We start from the raw sequence: 15,410 nt of genomic DNA, 5'->3' as shown, positions 1-15,410 counted from the left end.
GCGTGATACCTAGAAAACAGTATCTGTGAAGTGCAGCTGGAAACCCTTACATTAGGCATGATTTAATTATTGCATCACTGTCTTCTGCAGTTTTGTTTAAATCATAAATAAAATGGGTCAATTCCTTAGTTCTAAGGACAAGTGATGCAGTATGGCACATGTCCATGTAACTAAACTGTTTTCCCTGACTGAGGGTGGCCTATTTCTCTCTGAGTTTTAGGAACTGTCACTGGCTTAGGCTGTCTCCTGGGACATTGCATAGCCACCCAGGGAGAGGAAAACAAACACAGTAGATGATTGCAGGCCAGTGGCTGAGCCTGTGTTCTGACACTGTTTATTTTAGCCATTGCCTTTACTCCCAAGCTTCTTTTTTTCAGTATTGTTTTGTGTTTCCTGGATATTAGGGAACCTGGCACATTAACAAAGATAGGTATAGGTGCCAGAGTGCTCTAATTGCAGTGATCAAGGTCTGTGCTTTGGATCTTAAAATATGGTTTTTTGTTTCTTGCATATGTGATCTAACATCATTATTTTAACATTGTAATTGGCATTCTCATTCATTGTAATTAGAATGAGACAGGACAGTAAGACAAATAAACCCATTTACTCCTTAGCTGCTTATCCTGAGGCTGCTATATGTATGGATACAGAAGGGAAGAGGCTGTTTTCTCAGCTCTAGCTCCATTTCTGCCTTTTTAAGGCAATGATGAATTCTCATTAGCGCCATCCTTCAGAGAGCTTCTCAGCTCAGGTACCTAATGTTCTGTTGCAAAGAGTGCGAGTGGAAGAAATGTTGGGGTGAAATGCAGGAAAGTAATCACAAGCTGGCGATTTGGTTTCCTTGGGAAGAACTCTTCCTCCCTAGGAACTACTTTCAAATTGAATCTTCTTTCCAGCCACCAGCTCTTTCTGTTTGTTGCATGTTTCTTTCTAAAAGCCCAGACTTTTCCTTATAAAAGTAGGATCTGCAGGTTTTTCAATAGTCTAGTGGGGAAGGCACCTCAGTACCACTTGTTCTTTTTGTTAAGTTCTATGTATGCACTCATCCAAGTTAGGATGTGCTTCCAAAAGGTCCCCACGGTGCTTTGTGGCTCCTGTTCACTCATCACATTGAGCACTGTGGTGGAGTCTCCCCAGGGACATCTTGTGGTACCTGAACAGGGGCTTGTCTCTGACAGGGTTACTGGGCTTACCCCACCTAGCATTGTGCTCCTTCGTGTGTGTGTGCATGTGCATAAGAGAGAAGAGCATTTTGTGAGCAGATCCCCTTCCTGCGCTGTCCCTGGGAGCAGCTGGAGCAGGGTGCTATCTGAATTCTCCCACCTGCTGCAGTTCCTCTGGGCTCCATTGTGCAGCCTGGTCCCTGCATGTCTCAGCTGCATGACCCTTCTTCCCACATGCACATTCTCTCCTTCCAGTTTTCACCTGGTTCTTCATGCCAATCTACTCTCAATAGCCTGTCTCTAATATTTCTCAATCTGTCATCTGTCTTTTTTGTCAGGCAGTTTCCTTCTCTACCTTCACAGAAGGTAAGAAAACACCTACACGGATTTAGCTGAGCTTTGGTGGATCTGTGACATCTGTGCTTTAATTAGGTACCAAGCACTTCCATCCCACTGAAGGTTAGGTCTAAGTCCCACAATGTGTGGGTGAGAAACACATATAGCAGCTCTGACTGTCATGACTTATGTTGTGTGTTAAATTCATATAAGGTAAGAATTCCAGCATTTGGGAGCAATTGGGGTTGTAAGTTATTTTTGCTTGCATACAAGAGCGGCGTACCGTATTGGATTATTAGGAGCTTTTTGTTTGTCTTGCTGGGCAGAAAATACCTATGTGTGGCGACATACCAGAGTAATCTGAATATTCCTCCAAAGCATGGTGTGTGTGCACTGAAGTGGAATAACAGGCTTGAGTGTTTGAATTGCCCCAGTGTGTTTATCATTGGGTCAGAATTGCATATTTTCCTTTTATTTGCTGTTGAACTCTACTACAACTCAGAAAGTATTTCAACAGCATATTTTCATACCTTGACAGGTTATGCCATGATAAAACCTATAGGTTGTTAAGAGTTGCAGTCTGTAATACAACTCAGTGGAGAATTATTCTTAGCCTGAGGATCTTTCCTGGATAGACTGAGAACCATGTAACACACCTGCCTTACAATACTGCAGTATTCTTTTCCCCATGTCAGACTAATGTACTTTTGGAATGCACTTTATTTCCAGTATTCTGCCCTTTCTTTGGTTGCACAGCAAAGTATGTGGATACAGTTTAATAATATTGCAATTTTTTTTTTTTTGCTACCTTGGTTGTCTCACTGACAGTCATCTTCAAATTGAAAATCCAACTTTAAAACATTTGCTGCAGGTCTGAAATTTCTTTTTTTTGTTGTCTGCTATAGTATGGCAATTTATTGATTGAATAAAGGATTGTTAGTCTCCTGCATAGATTATGATGTAAATGGAGAAAGGATTGTCCTCCATTCTTAATACTTAATGCCTGCAATAGATTTCTTTTGCTTCTTTTAGAGAAAGAATGATCAATTGTTCCAGTAAGGAAGATGGTAACTCTTTGACTTGGTAGCTAGATCTAAGGCAGTTTTATAGTTTGAGACCCGGTGGAGAAATTAAAGTATCTTTACACATTTGAGAATGTTTTTGGTAGAAACAGGTAGCCCTTGGCTTGTAATGCTAATTTTTTACTTTTGAAATTTGCCTTTGATTGACAAAGAAAGCAGGCTTGACACCTGCTTCCTGATATAAATAAACAGTAATAAAATAATTCTTTCTTTCAGGCAAGAGTGGAAGCATTATGCCTCTCCATTTGTAATTAGAGCCAATATCCCTCCACAGCACTTGCAAAATAGAGGATAGTCAAGCATTACTCTGTTTTTACGAGAGACACTGCAAACAACTTCAAATGAATTCTGCCTGAATTCTGAACTCAGATGTGACTGTGCATTAATTCTTGAGCATAGGGCAATGTTTTGTGCTAAGCTGTTCAGGGATTGATGAACTGTCCTTAAAATTAAACTGGTTCCATTTGGTTCACACCAGCCTCTCCTCTATGAAGAATGCTTCTCTTGACACTTCAAACCCTCTTAGTTAGGGAGTAGTTGAGCCAAAAAAAATCCTGATCATCCTCAAGGGGAGTGAGTAGTGACTGTCCTCAGGATTCCTTCAGCCTTTCCCTGGCAGCCACACAGCAACTGCACAAAGTATTTTGTGAATGAATTGACTGTGTCCAACCATCTCGGCCTCAGTCGAAGCATAGGGTATTTTTTTACATTTAAAATACTCGTCTGCAATTAATGTGACAATAGATTTTAGCTTAATTTGTCCAGCTAAGTTAGTGGTTATGGGGCTATGTGTTAAGGCAGAGTACAGTCAGTCTGAACACACTGAAACAGTGAAAGATTTGCATATGGGGAGGTGAATAACTGCTTTCCAGAACAGTTCAGAAAACTATCAGAAACCTCACCATCTTATCCTGTGCTGTCACTCATGTGGAGTGATTGTTCCTTCATTGTTGTCACAGTGGTTCCATATTGGTGATAGCTTATTACCATTGAGGGCCACAACAAAAGAGAAATTAAAATGCTTCCAATAACTACTGTTTTGGGGAGAAAATTCCTCGACACCTAGGTGTGAGACATTCCTTTAGGTATTAAAAATGAAGTAGGGATATCAAAAACTTGCAAGAGGCATGTCATTAACAAAGAAAAACTATTCAGTCAAACAAGCGGCATTCTAATATTTGCACAACAAGACAGCCAAACTGCTGTAACCAGAAATAGTCTTCAAAGGATATTTTCCCCTGGAGTGCTATCTGTGAAGCTCAGATTGTCAGAGGTGTAGAATTCCCACATCCCCATACCATGTCACACAGCCTGCCTGATGCTGCTGCCCGCTGAGACGCTGAAGAGCCTAGAATCCAGAGGCAGTCAGTGAGGCAAAAGTCCTGTCTTTCAGACATCTGTTAGTGCTTCCACTTTAAACTCCTGGCTAGCAAACTATTGGCTCTTATAAATTGACTACATGGCAGGGTTGAAGTCCAACACATTCCTCTGTCCAGTTTGAAGCAGGAATTGTGCACGAACAGCTACTTCCATAAATACGTGCTTCCTCACCCAACTTGGTACAATCTGTGCTCCCTCTATTACCATTCAGGAGCAGAGAGGGTTGACTTTTTTTTTTCCCATGTATACTATGAGGACTCATGACTCAGAAAGCTAAAACTTGCATTAATCTAAAACTTCTAGTTCTTTTTTTTTTTTTACAGATCAGGATTACAACATGCTATAAGTACAACTGAATACAGTTGAATGCATTAATATGTAAACAATAATTTCTGAAAATCTTCTTTTACATCCATGCGGCTTAGAGGTGTCTGAAAATATATTTCAAGAAGAGCTGAAAAATTTCTCTTAAAAAAGGATCCTGCACAAATCTCAGGATCTCCCTTAGCAGGGGTTCTATAGCCTCCCTAGAGTAAAGTATTCCAGTACTTGATACATGTGTTTGGAAACTGTTATGTACCCTTTGCTGCAAATTAAAATGCTTACTTTGTATCCTGTCTCCGCTGATTACAGAGACAACTGATTTTGGATGGGTAAAAATTTATTCAGGGGTGGTGTGGTTTAACCCCAGCCATCAGCAAAGCACCACCCAGCTGCTCGCTCATCTCCCCCTGGTGGGATGAGGGAGAGAATCAGAAGGGTAAAAGTGAGAAAAGTCATGAATCGAGATAGTTTAATAGGGAATGCAAAAGCTGTGTCTGCAAGCAAAGCAAATCAAGGAATTAATTCATCAGTTCCTGTGAGCAGACAGGTGTTCAGCCACCCCCAGGGCAGGAGCTTCATAATGGATGGAACCAAATGGGTTTGTTGGGCAGACAAATGCCACCGCTCTGAATGGGTGTGTCTTCCCCCACCCCCTGCTCCCTTCTCCCTTCTTCCCCCAGCTTTTATTGTTGAGCACAACATCAGTAGGGAGCATCCTTTTGGCCAGCTGGGGGCAGCTCTCCTGGCTGTGTCCCCTTCCAGCCTCAGGCCAATCCCAGCCTCCTTGCTGCAGGTCAGCGTGAGACACCAAGAAGGCACTGACACTCAGTTAAAACAGCAGTGTGTTGTAAACTGGTTTGTACCAAATAAAAAAGACATCACTGTGTGAGTTGCTAGACAAAGGATTGATTCCATCCAAGACCGCCCCTGTAGGAAGTCTTTGACAATCTACCTTCTTTTTCTAACCCTCTACTGAAACTGGGCAACAGAGTTACTGGAAAGGTATGACTGACACAAAATGAAGCAGAAGGATTAACCCTTGATCATTGTTACCGCTATAACCCTCATAAACAGGATTGGTTACAATTCTTGATATATGCAGGGCTATTATTTAGAATTCTGTCAGGAATTGGCATGGAATAAATTAAAACTGAAATTTTAAAGGAGTGGATTAAACGCTTTCAGTATCAATAAATACTTGCCAACAGCTGAAAAGTTATTTATGTTTGCTTTGTTTGTTGTTTTGGTTATTTTCCTTTGGCAACAATATTGTATTGTTAGTTCATATGCAGTTTATAAATTTGGTCCTTCTCTGCAATAGTGCTCTATGGCAAATTGTACCTTTCCATTTGTTTTCATCTTATGAACTATGGCACTTTTAACTTGTTTTGAATTTGCTTGGGTTGAATTTGGACCAATTATCAGAATATTTAGAATTCTGACCTTGCTATATGAAGTTCTTATACTTATTTTCACTTGCCATTTATAAATGCCCTTATTATTCCATTATTCAATTTGTTAGTGAAAAATTTGATCAGAACTGAATGTACAGTGGAGTACCTTTTAATTATTTCAAATGAAAAGTCAGTGTCAAAGCCAATGAAAACAGTGCTATCTCATTGAAAATTTGAATTTTTACATAGCATCAAATTTCAGTTGGAAGTTATTGCTCTCTGAATTGAGTAGCATGTTCTTTGATGCATTCAGAATAAAAGGTGATCACATCAGATTTCAATCAAATTAAGCTTTACTACTACTAATTGAAGTAGAAACCTGGGTTGATATTCTTAGGTAAACATGAGATACACATTGCATTTGAGATGGGACTGGATGAGGGTTACAAAGACTGCAGGAGAGGAGAGCCTAAGAGTTGGCAAAAGACAGGTGAATAAAGTCTTCATGCTGCCAGCATGTGTCCACCTAAAGCTCACTTTGTCTGCATAGTTAGATATAATTCTGCAGATGAGCATTCCTTGTCTGTGCAAGGCCTTAATTAACAGGCTGAACTAAACTATCTTGATTTGAAAAGATATTCAAAGAGCAGATGAACATGCAATTGCATATTCTCATTTTGTTACCACTCTTTTACTTGTCCAGGTGCAAAACAATGGAAAGCATAGAGAGTATCTCCATGAGGTGTGATTTCATGTTGTCTAATTGATCTACAGCTCCTCTATGCTGAGCTCCACTGGTTTGCTGGATAAAGCAAACAGGATTTCCATAACTAGAGACAAAGTTCATTCTGTGGGAAAAGCTTCATGCAAATTGCTAGTAATTAAATTTTTCAGATATGAAGCGTTCTTTTTAACCTTCCCCCTCAAATGTCCTGTAAAAGCCTGCTTCTGGTTTGAAGTCTGTAGGAAAGCAGCAAAACTGTGTACATTGAAAATAGAATATTATTGACTTTATTCAAGTTTCTTAATAAAATCTCTAGAAACATTTTGAAACATGAATCCTTCCATGCAGATGGTGTTTATTATTAATGCCACTTTTGTTCTTTCTCTTTTATTGTAGAATGTTTTAGCTCACATGTATCTAGCTTTACTTTAACAATTAATTCTGTGAAAGGGATCTTCAGTCCTTTGCATGGCCCATGTGATGTTGTTGGAATACTAATAACAGAAGCACTTTTTTCCTGAGATATAGTTCTTCTATTATTAAATATGCAGAAGGAAGAGAGGTTGTTGGTTTCCTGATCACAGATGTTCATTTTCCATAAAAAATTAAGCTCTGGAAGGAGTGACATGGGCAAATTTGAGGCAAAATGTATTCCTAGAGGAGCCTGTTCTAGAGCTAAATAGCTGTTGTAACCAATGACTCTTTTGTTTTTGGTTTCCAATACTGTTTTTTCAGGTATAGATTATGAGGAATATATCAATACATTTAAGTAGGAGTCACACTGCTCTGTCAGTCTGAATCTGAGACAGCACTAGGTGTACACTGTTTTTCTAATAGGAAATCTCCTGACTTCTATAAATAGATGTGTTTCAGTTCTGATTGTTCTGTACTGAAATAACTGGCTCGAAGTTTAAGTACTCTGAATAGAAAACACAAGTAATGGCAGGCATTCAAGCTCTCCTGAACTATTTTACTTCCTGGCACTCGGTCAGAAGCACACTAGATCTGGGTACATTTTCCTTTTCTTCTCTTAGGTGCATTCATATTGATCACTCTGATGTATCCTAAAGTCAAATACACAGTGCAGCATATCCTCTGGAGGCAGGGATCAAATTCTTCCCAGGGCAGGATGTGTCATAATAAACAAGGGAAGGAAATGAACTGCTTCTGAGAAATGGAGTTCCCTCCAGCTCTCTTTCAATTTGCACACAACTGGGCATTGTGATTTATGTGTAATTATAATGATTTATTCAAAGGTGTTTACTAGTCAGAGGCATAACATCTTGCTTATCTGATAATTACATAGCTGGTGAGGTCATTGAGTAGGTTGTTAGTGCTGCCAAAATTTTGCATTTAAGTGAGGTATTTGCTTGTACATTTCTTTAATGTTTCGTTTGTTTGCTATCTGTGACATTTTTATCTACCTGCAGGGTTTTTTTGTTGTTTCTTTCACAAAGAAGCATGTAGTGAATCTGTTTTGCCTAAATTTCATATACCATAATTACTTTTATACCATAATACTGGTTCTCATAATGTGAAATTGAAGGACTTGTTACAGTAATAAATGCAATGTAACTGAAAATTGATCTCTTCAGCTTTGTCACACTGCTTATAAACATAAAAAAGTGATAGTTACTTTCATAGTCCTGGATCCATTCTACACAATCAGTTCATTACTGTACTTAACATAAATTGAGTGTTAAATCTCCTTAAGTGGAATCTTTACCTTGCTTGACATTTGTAACCGTGATTGGGATAGGAAAAAAAAAACATTCTGGAGAAAGAAAGAAAGGAAATAAATAAAATAAATACCTCTGTGGGCCATCTGTGGGACCAAATTAAGGGGGTAATCTAATGAAATTAAGAAGGTATCACAGATGGATAGCACAAAATGGAATAGAATACACGTAATCTCCCCAACTCTGGGAAAAAGAACCAACCAGTCCCTGAAATAGCTATTTTGCAGAGAGCTTTGTGACCTTATTCGCTACCCTTGGATGCTGTACTGCTTCTCTGGCTGCCCTTTCTGTTTGTAAGTTCATTATTACTGATTGTCTTCCTGCCAATGAAATAATTTACCCTTTACTGAACATATTCACGGTGTCCTCAACAGATGTAATAATTCTGTTGTGAGCTGCCACCATCTCTAACTGGTCCCTATAACAAAGGCTGCATACAGAAGAAAACAAATCACCATGTGAGGAAGCTGACCAAGGTTACTTGAAGCAACAATGGCATTTCTAAACCATATCACATGCTGAGATACGAGCAAGTTCAAGGCCTGTTTGTATCTTCAGGTCAGCTTTGCCCCAGGAAGGAAGAGAAGCATCACACTAGCAATCTAATACTCACTTGTACGCCAATTCTAGATTTGGCAGTCTGTTGTCTAATTTTTAGGAATCCACTACACCAAAATTCCTGCTGTTTGCAATAGCATGAAGAGTAATACTTCCTGAAAAATTTCCTTGACATTAAAGTAACACCTTAGAAGGTCACATTGCTTGTACTGGATAGATGTTATAAGCATGCATGTTGAGGTGTTCAGAAAAAAAACAAAAACAACTTAAAGCAGCATCATGTTACCAAACTTTTTAATTTCTGAAAGTTAAACAGGTCAAGCAGCAGGGTTTAGACATCAGTAGGCAGATATAACAGGGAATGCCCACTGTGAAACACCTAAATATAATTCCAAAGCTTGAACTGTGGTAGCAAATACGTCTTTCATCCTTCTGCCACCTGTAGCTGCTCATGTAATTAGCTCTCCAACAGTTTGCTATTCTTCAAAATATCACTCTAAGTGTTTTTTATGCAAATAAGTATTGCATGTTATTTTCTTTCTCAATGTGCTTCTTTTCTTTCTGGATAGGTGGCATGAACCCTTGGGATCTTTTCATCTGCTTATCTTCCAGAAAAAATGATGGCACTGGCTGCTTTCAAACAGAAGATTTCCATAATCTAGAGCTTTTCCAGAAGGTATGGGATTACTGTTATACCCGTTGTGGGAATGTAAGGACAGGATAGCCTAGATTTTCAGCCCTCACTCATAAAAAGAGAAGTAACAAATGTTTATTTTATACTACAGCAGCATGGTTTAGCAGAAATAAAGTTTTTTCATGTTTTCTAGTCACTGAGAAATACTTGTCAGGTACCAACATTTCATTCTTCTTTATATCACACACACTTATCAAAAGAAATTTCTCATTTGAACATAGTATGTTAGTTTGGTTTAAGTAAATACTGAAAATTGTTACAACTCAGTGTCAGGTTTCCCTTTTCTTTTGAACTTGAACTTTTGCATTCTTGGCCACCCTCAACCTGCACGTCTGACTGCAAAAGTGTCTACAAGGGAAATTATTTAAGCAATTTTCCCTATTGGAAAAGAGAATTTAGGAATGGTGAGAAACATTTAGAAAATGCATACAATATTTCAGAATGATGGTATAGACTGTAGATATGGATGAATTTAGGCTTCATATTTTATATCAGTACTGAGTTTCACCTAATGTAATTCCTTGTTTGTAAACATAATTTTGGCACTTCTCCAAACAGTGACAGTGCTCCTACAATTGATTATGTGTAATCTGGTCCAAGGCCTTCAAAGGAGTTCTTTGCTCTGGCACTGGAGCATTCTTTCTCATGGTCCAAAGCATCAGTAGTACCAATTATCTTGGTATTTTCAGGATTGCTTTTTGGTTTTTTTCTCACTTGTGGATGTTGTGGGCACAGTTTAGGTTACCTAGATATGTAATTTCTATGTAAACACCTGACCTGTTGATAAAAATATGTGAGTGATATAAACTGAAATCTTTGATAAAATGTGACCAAGCTACAGATACAGTTTGACTCATATTTTCAGTTAAAAATACTTAAAATAATAATATTGGCAAGACTATATTATTGATTCCAGCTTGAGGGTCTGAGTGAAATGGACCTACTTTTAAAAGGTGCCTCTGATGATAAAAAAATTCACTGATGTCCATAGAAGTCAGAGCTTTGAGCGTGTACCCTGGGGTTCCCTGGGACAGGATGCCGTATCAAAGTGTATGCAAAGTGAATTTTTTATGGCAGTTATTGTTTGCTAGAAATATACATGCTTTGAATATGCTTCGAAAATAAAGCACCCCAGGCTTCTGCAAACTGTTTTTTTCTCATTCTACCTATATTTCCATATCTGAGCCTCTAATGCTGTGAAATATAATAATCCTGACAGCATGCTGCAATGTCCAGATGTGTCACACATGAATAACTGAGACACAAGGTGATCAAAGGAATTGTCCAAGTTCTCTCAGGAAGTCTGCAGCAGAGCAGGGACTGAAACCAGATGGCCCATTCCTCCAGAACACTTTAAATATTGAACTAACATTACTTGCTGCTGGCATGTCCATACCAAAGTGCAGCACAGTGTTTTGCTGCCTGTGATGTAGCTACATTAGCTTACCACTGACCCCAAGCACAGCAATTCCAGAGGCATAGGGTATTTCCAGGCAGGGAGATACAGTGGTTGGTAACTGCACAGAAAAGAGAAGCTGCAGAGACTGAAAAGGGGACAGGGAACAGGTCAACACTCAGCAGCCAGAGGCAGAGATATAGGCTGCAATGCAATTTTGCATTGCTATGAACACGGGGAAGAGTCCACACCCTAACTTCATTATTTTAACATTGCAGGGAGGGCAAAGTCATCATTTCCTCTTGACACTGATAGGAGTTTTGCACGAGGTGTTTTTGATAAATTAAGCACAAGCCCATTGAAGGCATGTTCCATTGAAGAAAAAAGAGCCTCATTTTTAATGAAATCATTAAAGCTTCTCTTTTTACATACAGGTAAACCTACTTCCAGAAATCCAGCATTTTCTTTGCAGAAAAGAGGGATTATGCCAGATAACAAAAGCCTTTTCAGGTAATCTGATTTCTTCAAATATGCTTATGTGATGATGATCTTTTAATAGTTGTCACAGGAACTTTTTGAAATGAGACCATCAACTTACAATTCCATTTTATTTTAAGTCATGAATGCATAAAGGGAAAAAGAAAAGGCTGATAATCTCTTTTAAGTACATATAAATATAGATTACAATTATACAGTATCTTTCCAGGTAAAGATATTGCATTTTTCAGCTGTTGCATATTGCAGAAATAATTTGGCTATAAGTGTCTTATTTTTGGACTGTTTTGTGTTAATATAGTGTACTGGTATTTACACTTCTGTGCCCTGCATTTGGTGTAATATGTTTGTTCAGCTTTACAAAAATGTTGTGGCATGGAGGAGGAGTCAGAGCTTGGTTCCTGTCCAGACATAATTTACTGATAAAAAGCCTTTATTGTGTATTAAGATCATCAACCAGAAAAGTTTAAAGGTTATGGGCGAATTTCCAAAGAATTCCAATTTACCATGGGTAAAATCCATGTTTGAATAGAAATTGGAAAACAAAAACTGTTGTGCACTGTATTAGGTCTACTTAAACTTCCTTCTCTTTTCCCCTTTTTTATATATATGCTAAATTTAACACAGAAGGAAAGGATTCATTGCATCTCATTTAGCCATTTAGGAGTATGTATTTTCTGAAAGCAGTATTCTAGTCTTCCATTTAAGTCAGTGGAGAGAGAGATACCTACAAATGCTACTTCTTTTTATCTTAAAATATGCATTTAAAATAAGTGTGTTGAATTAGTCTCTGCAGATACTTGCTCCCCAATTATGTCTCACCACTGCCTAGAGAAATTGGTAGGCCCTGCTCACGTTGTAACAGATTGCCTTCAAAACACATTGGTTCACCCTGCTGCTTGAGGAAAGGCCAACTGCAGTTTTTTTGTGATTTTACTACCACAAAACCACAAACACAAGAGGCAATTAATGCACACAGAGCTTTCTCTTTAAAATATGTGCATTTTCACTGCTGTCCATAAACGTGGTACAAGCCACTTTGTATATGACCCTTTTATTAAGCCATTCAGTGTTTTCTCCTGTACTGGGTTTATGTGGCAAGTTTTGGGGGGGGGCGGGTACATGAGTGGCTTTTGTGAGAAGTTGCTAGAAGCTTCCCTTAAGTCCAGCAGAGCCAATGCCAGCCAGCTTCAAGATGGATTTGCTGCTGGCCAAGGCCAAGCCCATTAACAATGGTGGTAGCACCTCTGGGATAACATATTTAAGAAGAGAAATAAAACAATTGCACAACAGCACCTGGAGAGATTAGTGAAGGAGGGGTGGGAGGAGGTGCTGCGGGCAGCAGCGCTGGCAGAGATTCTCCTGCCGCCCGTGGTGCAGCCCATGGTGGGACAGCTGTGCCTCTGCAGCCCATGGAGGCACACAGGGGAGCCACCTGCAGCCCATGGTGGGACAGCTGTGCCTCTGCAGCCCGTGGGGGCACACAGGGGAGCAGGGATCCACCTGCAGCCCATGGTGGGACAGCTGTGCCTCTGCAGCCCGTGGGGGCACACAGGGGAGCAGGGATCCACCTGCAGCCCATGGTGGGACAGCTGTGCCTCTGCAGCCCATGGAGGCACACAGGGGAGCCACCTGCAGCCCATGGTGGGACAGCTGTGCCTCTGCAGCCCGTGGGGGCACACAGGGGAGCAGGGATCCACCTGCAGCCCATGGTGGGACAGCTGTGCCTCTGCAGCCCGTGGGGGCACACAGGGGAGCAGGGATCCACCTGCAGCCCATGGAGCACCCATGCCAGGAGAGCTGGGTGCCTGAAGGAGGCTGTGACCCTGTGGGAAGGCTCCTGGCAGGACCTGTGGAGAGAGGAGCCCAGGCTGGAGCAGTCAGTTCCTGATGGACTGCGTCCCATGGGAGGGACCCACGCTGGACCAGCTCATGAAGAACTGCAGCCTGTGGGAAGGACTCTCCTTGGAGAAGTTCACAGAGGGCTGCCTCCTGGGGAAGGGACCCCATGCTGGAGTGTGAGGAGTCCTCCTGCTGAGGAGAAAGCAGTGGCAGAGGCAATGTGTGATGAACTGATCACAGCTCCCATTCCCCTCCTGCATCACTGCAGAAGGGAGGCAGTGACTTATTGTAAATCAAGGCGACCCCCATGGCAGGGAGGAATGATGAGGAGGACTCCATGATATCAGAAGGCTAATTAATTACTTTATTATACTATATTATTCTATACTATTTACACTATATTGCACTACATCTAAACTGAAACTGCACAAGCATTCAACTGAACAAAATCTTGTGACTGTCTGCTGACCCTCAGTCTGGACATATGCTTGGCCCTGATAGGCCAAGAGAAAAAAACATCATCACTTTGGGTAAAAAATCTCCATATTGCATTCTACTTTGGCACAACACAGGCACAGCAAATGAGATCAGAATTGTTTTGATCATTCTTTTCTCTGCTCCTTTCACTGCTTCTCTCAGGTTCAGAGTCCCACAGTGACTCAGGTGTAAAATTGAGCCTGGGAAGAAGGGAGGAATGGAGGGAAAGTGTTTAAGATTTAGTTTTATTTCTTATTACCCTACTTATTATTAATTGTATAAATTCAATTAATATCCACACTTTTTTTTTGCTATGATGGTAATTAATGAGTGATCTCTCCCTATTCTGTCTCACAAGCATTTCATAACAGTTTCCCTTTCCTGTTCAACTGAGATGCTTTGGTGGACACCTAGCATATAACCAGTGTCATTTTATCACATCTTGTCTTCAGGGAAGACTCATTTGTAAGCATCATATTCCTCACTTATAATTTTAGTGGTTTCCTGGCAGAGAGAAAATATCTTGTGACTGATGTTGAAATCCCACTGAAATCAAGGTAATACATGTGCTTTGCAACAGGGTTCTGAATCTTACCCACACAGCAAAGGAGGATTATTCTAGCACTCCACTGAAGAGCTATCATACAGAAAAAGGTCCATCCCTCACTTTTCTGTTACCAATAAGAATGGTTTTCAACCTAAATTGGCTGAAGTATTTTAAAGTAAAAATAATAAATCCTGTCTCTTAAATCTGTGTATCTCTACATCAGCATGTGGCCTGGGGCTGAGATAGCTATTTCAACAAAAGGTTCTCATGACACTTAAGATGCCATGGAGAGTCCAGCATGCCCAGTAGAATGGGCAGATTTGGCACAGGACCCATTTCCTTTGGTCCAGCAGCTAGAGGTTCAGAGGGATATCCTGTGGTATCCTAAATGGCAATAGATGTCTATTGGTGGATACTGAATTTTACGCTTGGTATTTAGAGTAAGCAAGCCCAAAAGACCATTTATTTTCAACGTAATTCAAGGTTAGCTGAATTGTTCCACACTGGCTGTATAGACCACGCTGATGTACAGTGACAGGAATGTGAATTTAGACTGTGCTACACACTGGGGTCATCTCTGTATAGACCAGACCTCGGTTTCAAACCATGAATTAATCCCATTCAGTATCACTGGATATCTAATATGTAATTTAGAATGAGTGGAACTCATCCATAAAAGGTGAAATTAGAATCAGAAGGGTAAATAATTTGATTTCAGGTTCGTTGGAAAAAAAGGCATAAGTTAGAGCAAACTAGTCTAGAGGTGAGAATTCAGATATTCCCCCTTCCATTCATCTGACAAAGCCAGCTCTTTCCACTTTCTTTTGCTTGCATTCTCCAACAGATCTCTCTTTCCAACAACAACAGAGTTGCATATTAGCAGGATTTTTTTGATCCTCAATTTTAAAATTATTCACAGAAAGAACAGTATTTCCTCCTCAGAACAGTTTGTTCCTTTCAAATCAGTTACGTACTTTCACTCGTGTGTTTGAGTCAACAGAGTTTCTCTGCAATTCCTGTTAAAGAGGATCAGTTGGTTTGTTATTACTGTCATTTAGTCAGTCTTCGAGGAGCCGAGCAATTTCCTGTAAAAGTGAAAACACAAAGAATTATGTTCTCTAATTAAAGACATAGTAAGCTGTAGAAAGAAACATCAGGCAGCAAGGCTGAGAAAATGCTATACTGGATTTACTGTGGCTATGACATTGTTGATGTTGATAAGCAGTGGTAAAGTGGTTTGGGTTTTTTTGATGTTATTT

At 40.0% G+C, this 15,410-nt stretch overlaps 1 protein-coding gene across 5 annotated transcripts in view; it reads left to right on the top strand.

Annotated features, from left to right (window-relative positions):
* Positions 1 to 15,410, top strand: part of CPED1 (cadherin like and PC-esterase domain containing 1) — a 146,728-nt gene that overhangs the window by 24,227 nt on the left and 107,091 nt on the right. For all 5 annotated transcript variants that reach the window (XR_014616151.1, XM_084205572.1, XM_084205570.1 and 2 more), the window contains exons 4-5: positions 9,270 to 9,376; positions 11,225 to 11,300. Coding sequence is in view for 4 of the 5 variants with exons in the window: in XM_084205572.1 (XP_084061698.1) it covers positions 9,270 to 9,376; positions 11,225 to 11,300 (183 nt within the window). In the remaining variant the exon portion in view is untranslated. The remainder of the gene's footprint in view (positions 1 to 9,269; positions 9,377 to 11,224; positions 11,301 to 15,410) is intronic.

The sequence above is a fragment of the Fringilla coelebs genome (assembly GCF_963513975.1).
Source record: "Fringilla coelebs genome assembly, chromosome: 5".
Classification (NCBI taxonomy): domain Eukaryota; kingdom Metazoa; phylum Chordata; class Aves; order Passeriformes; family Fringillidae; genus Fringilla; species Fringilla coelebs.
Note: the sequence above shows the minus strand (reverse complement) of the source record. Positions and strands in the feature narration are given on the sequence as shown.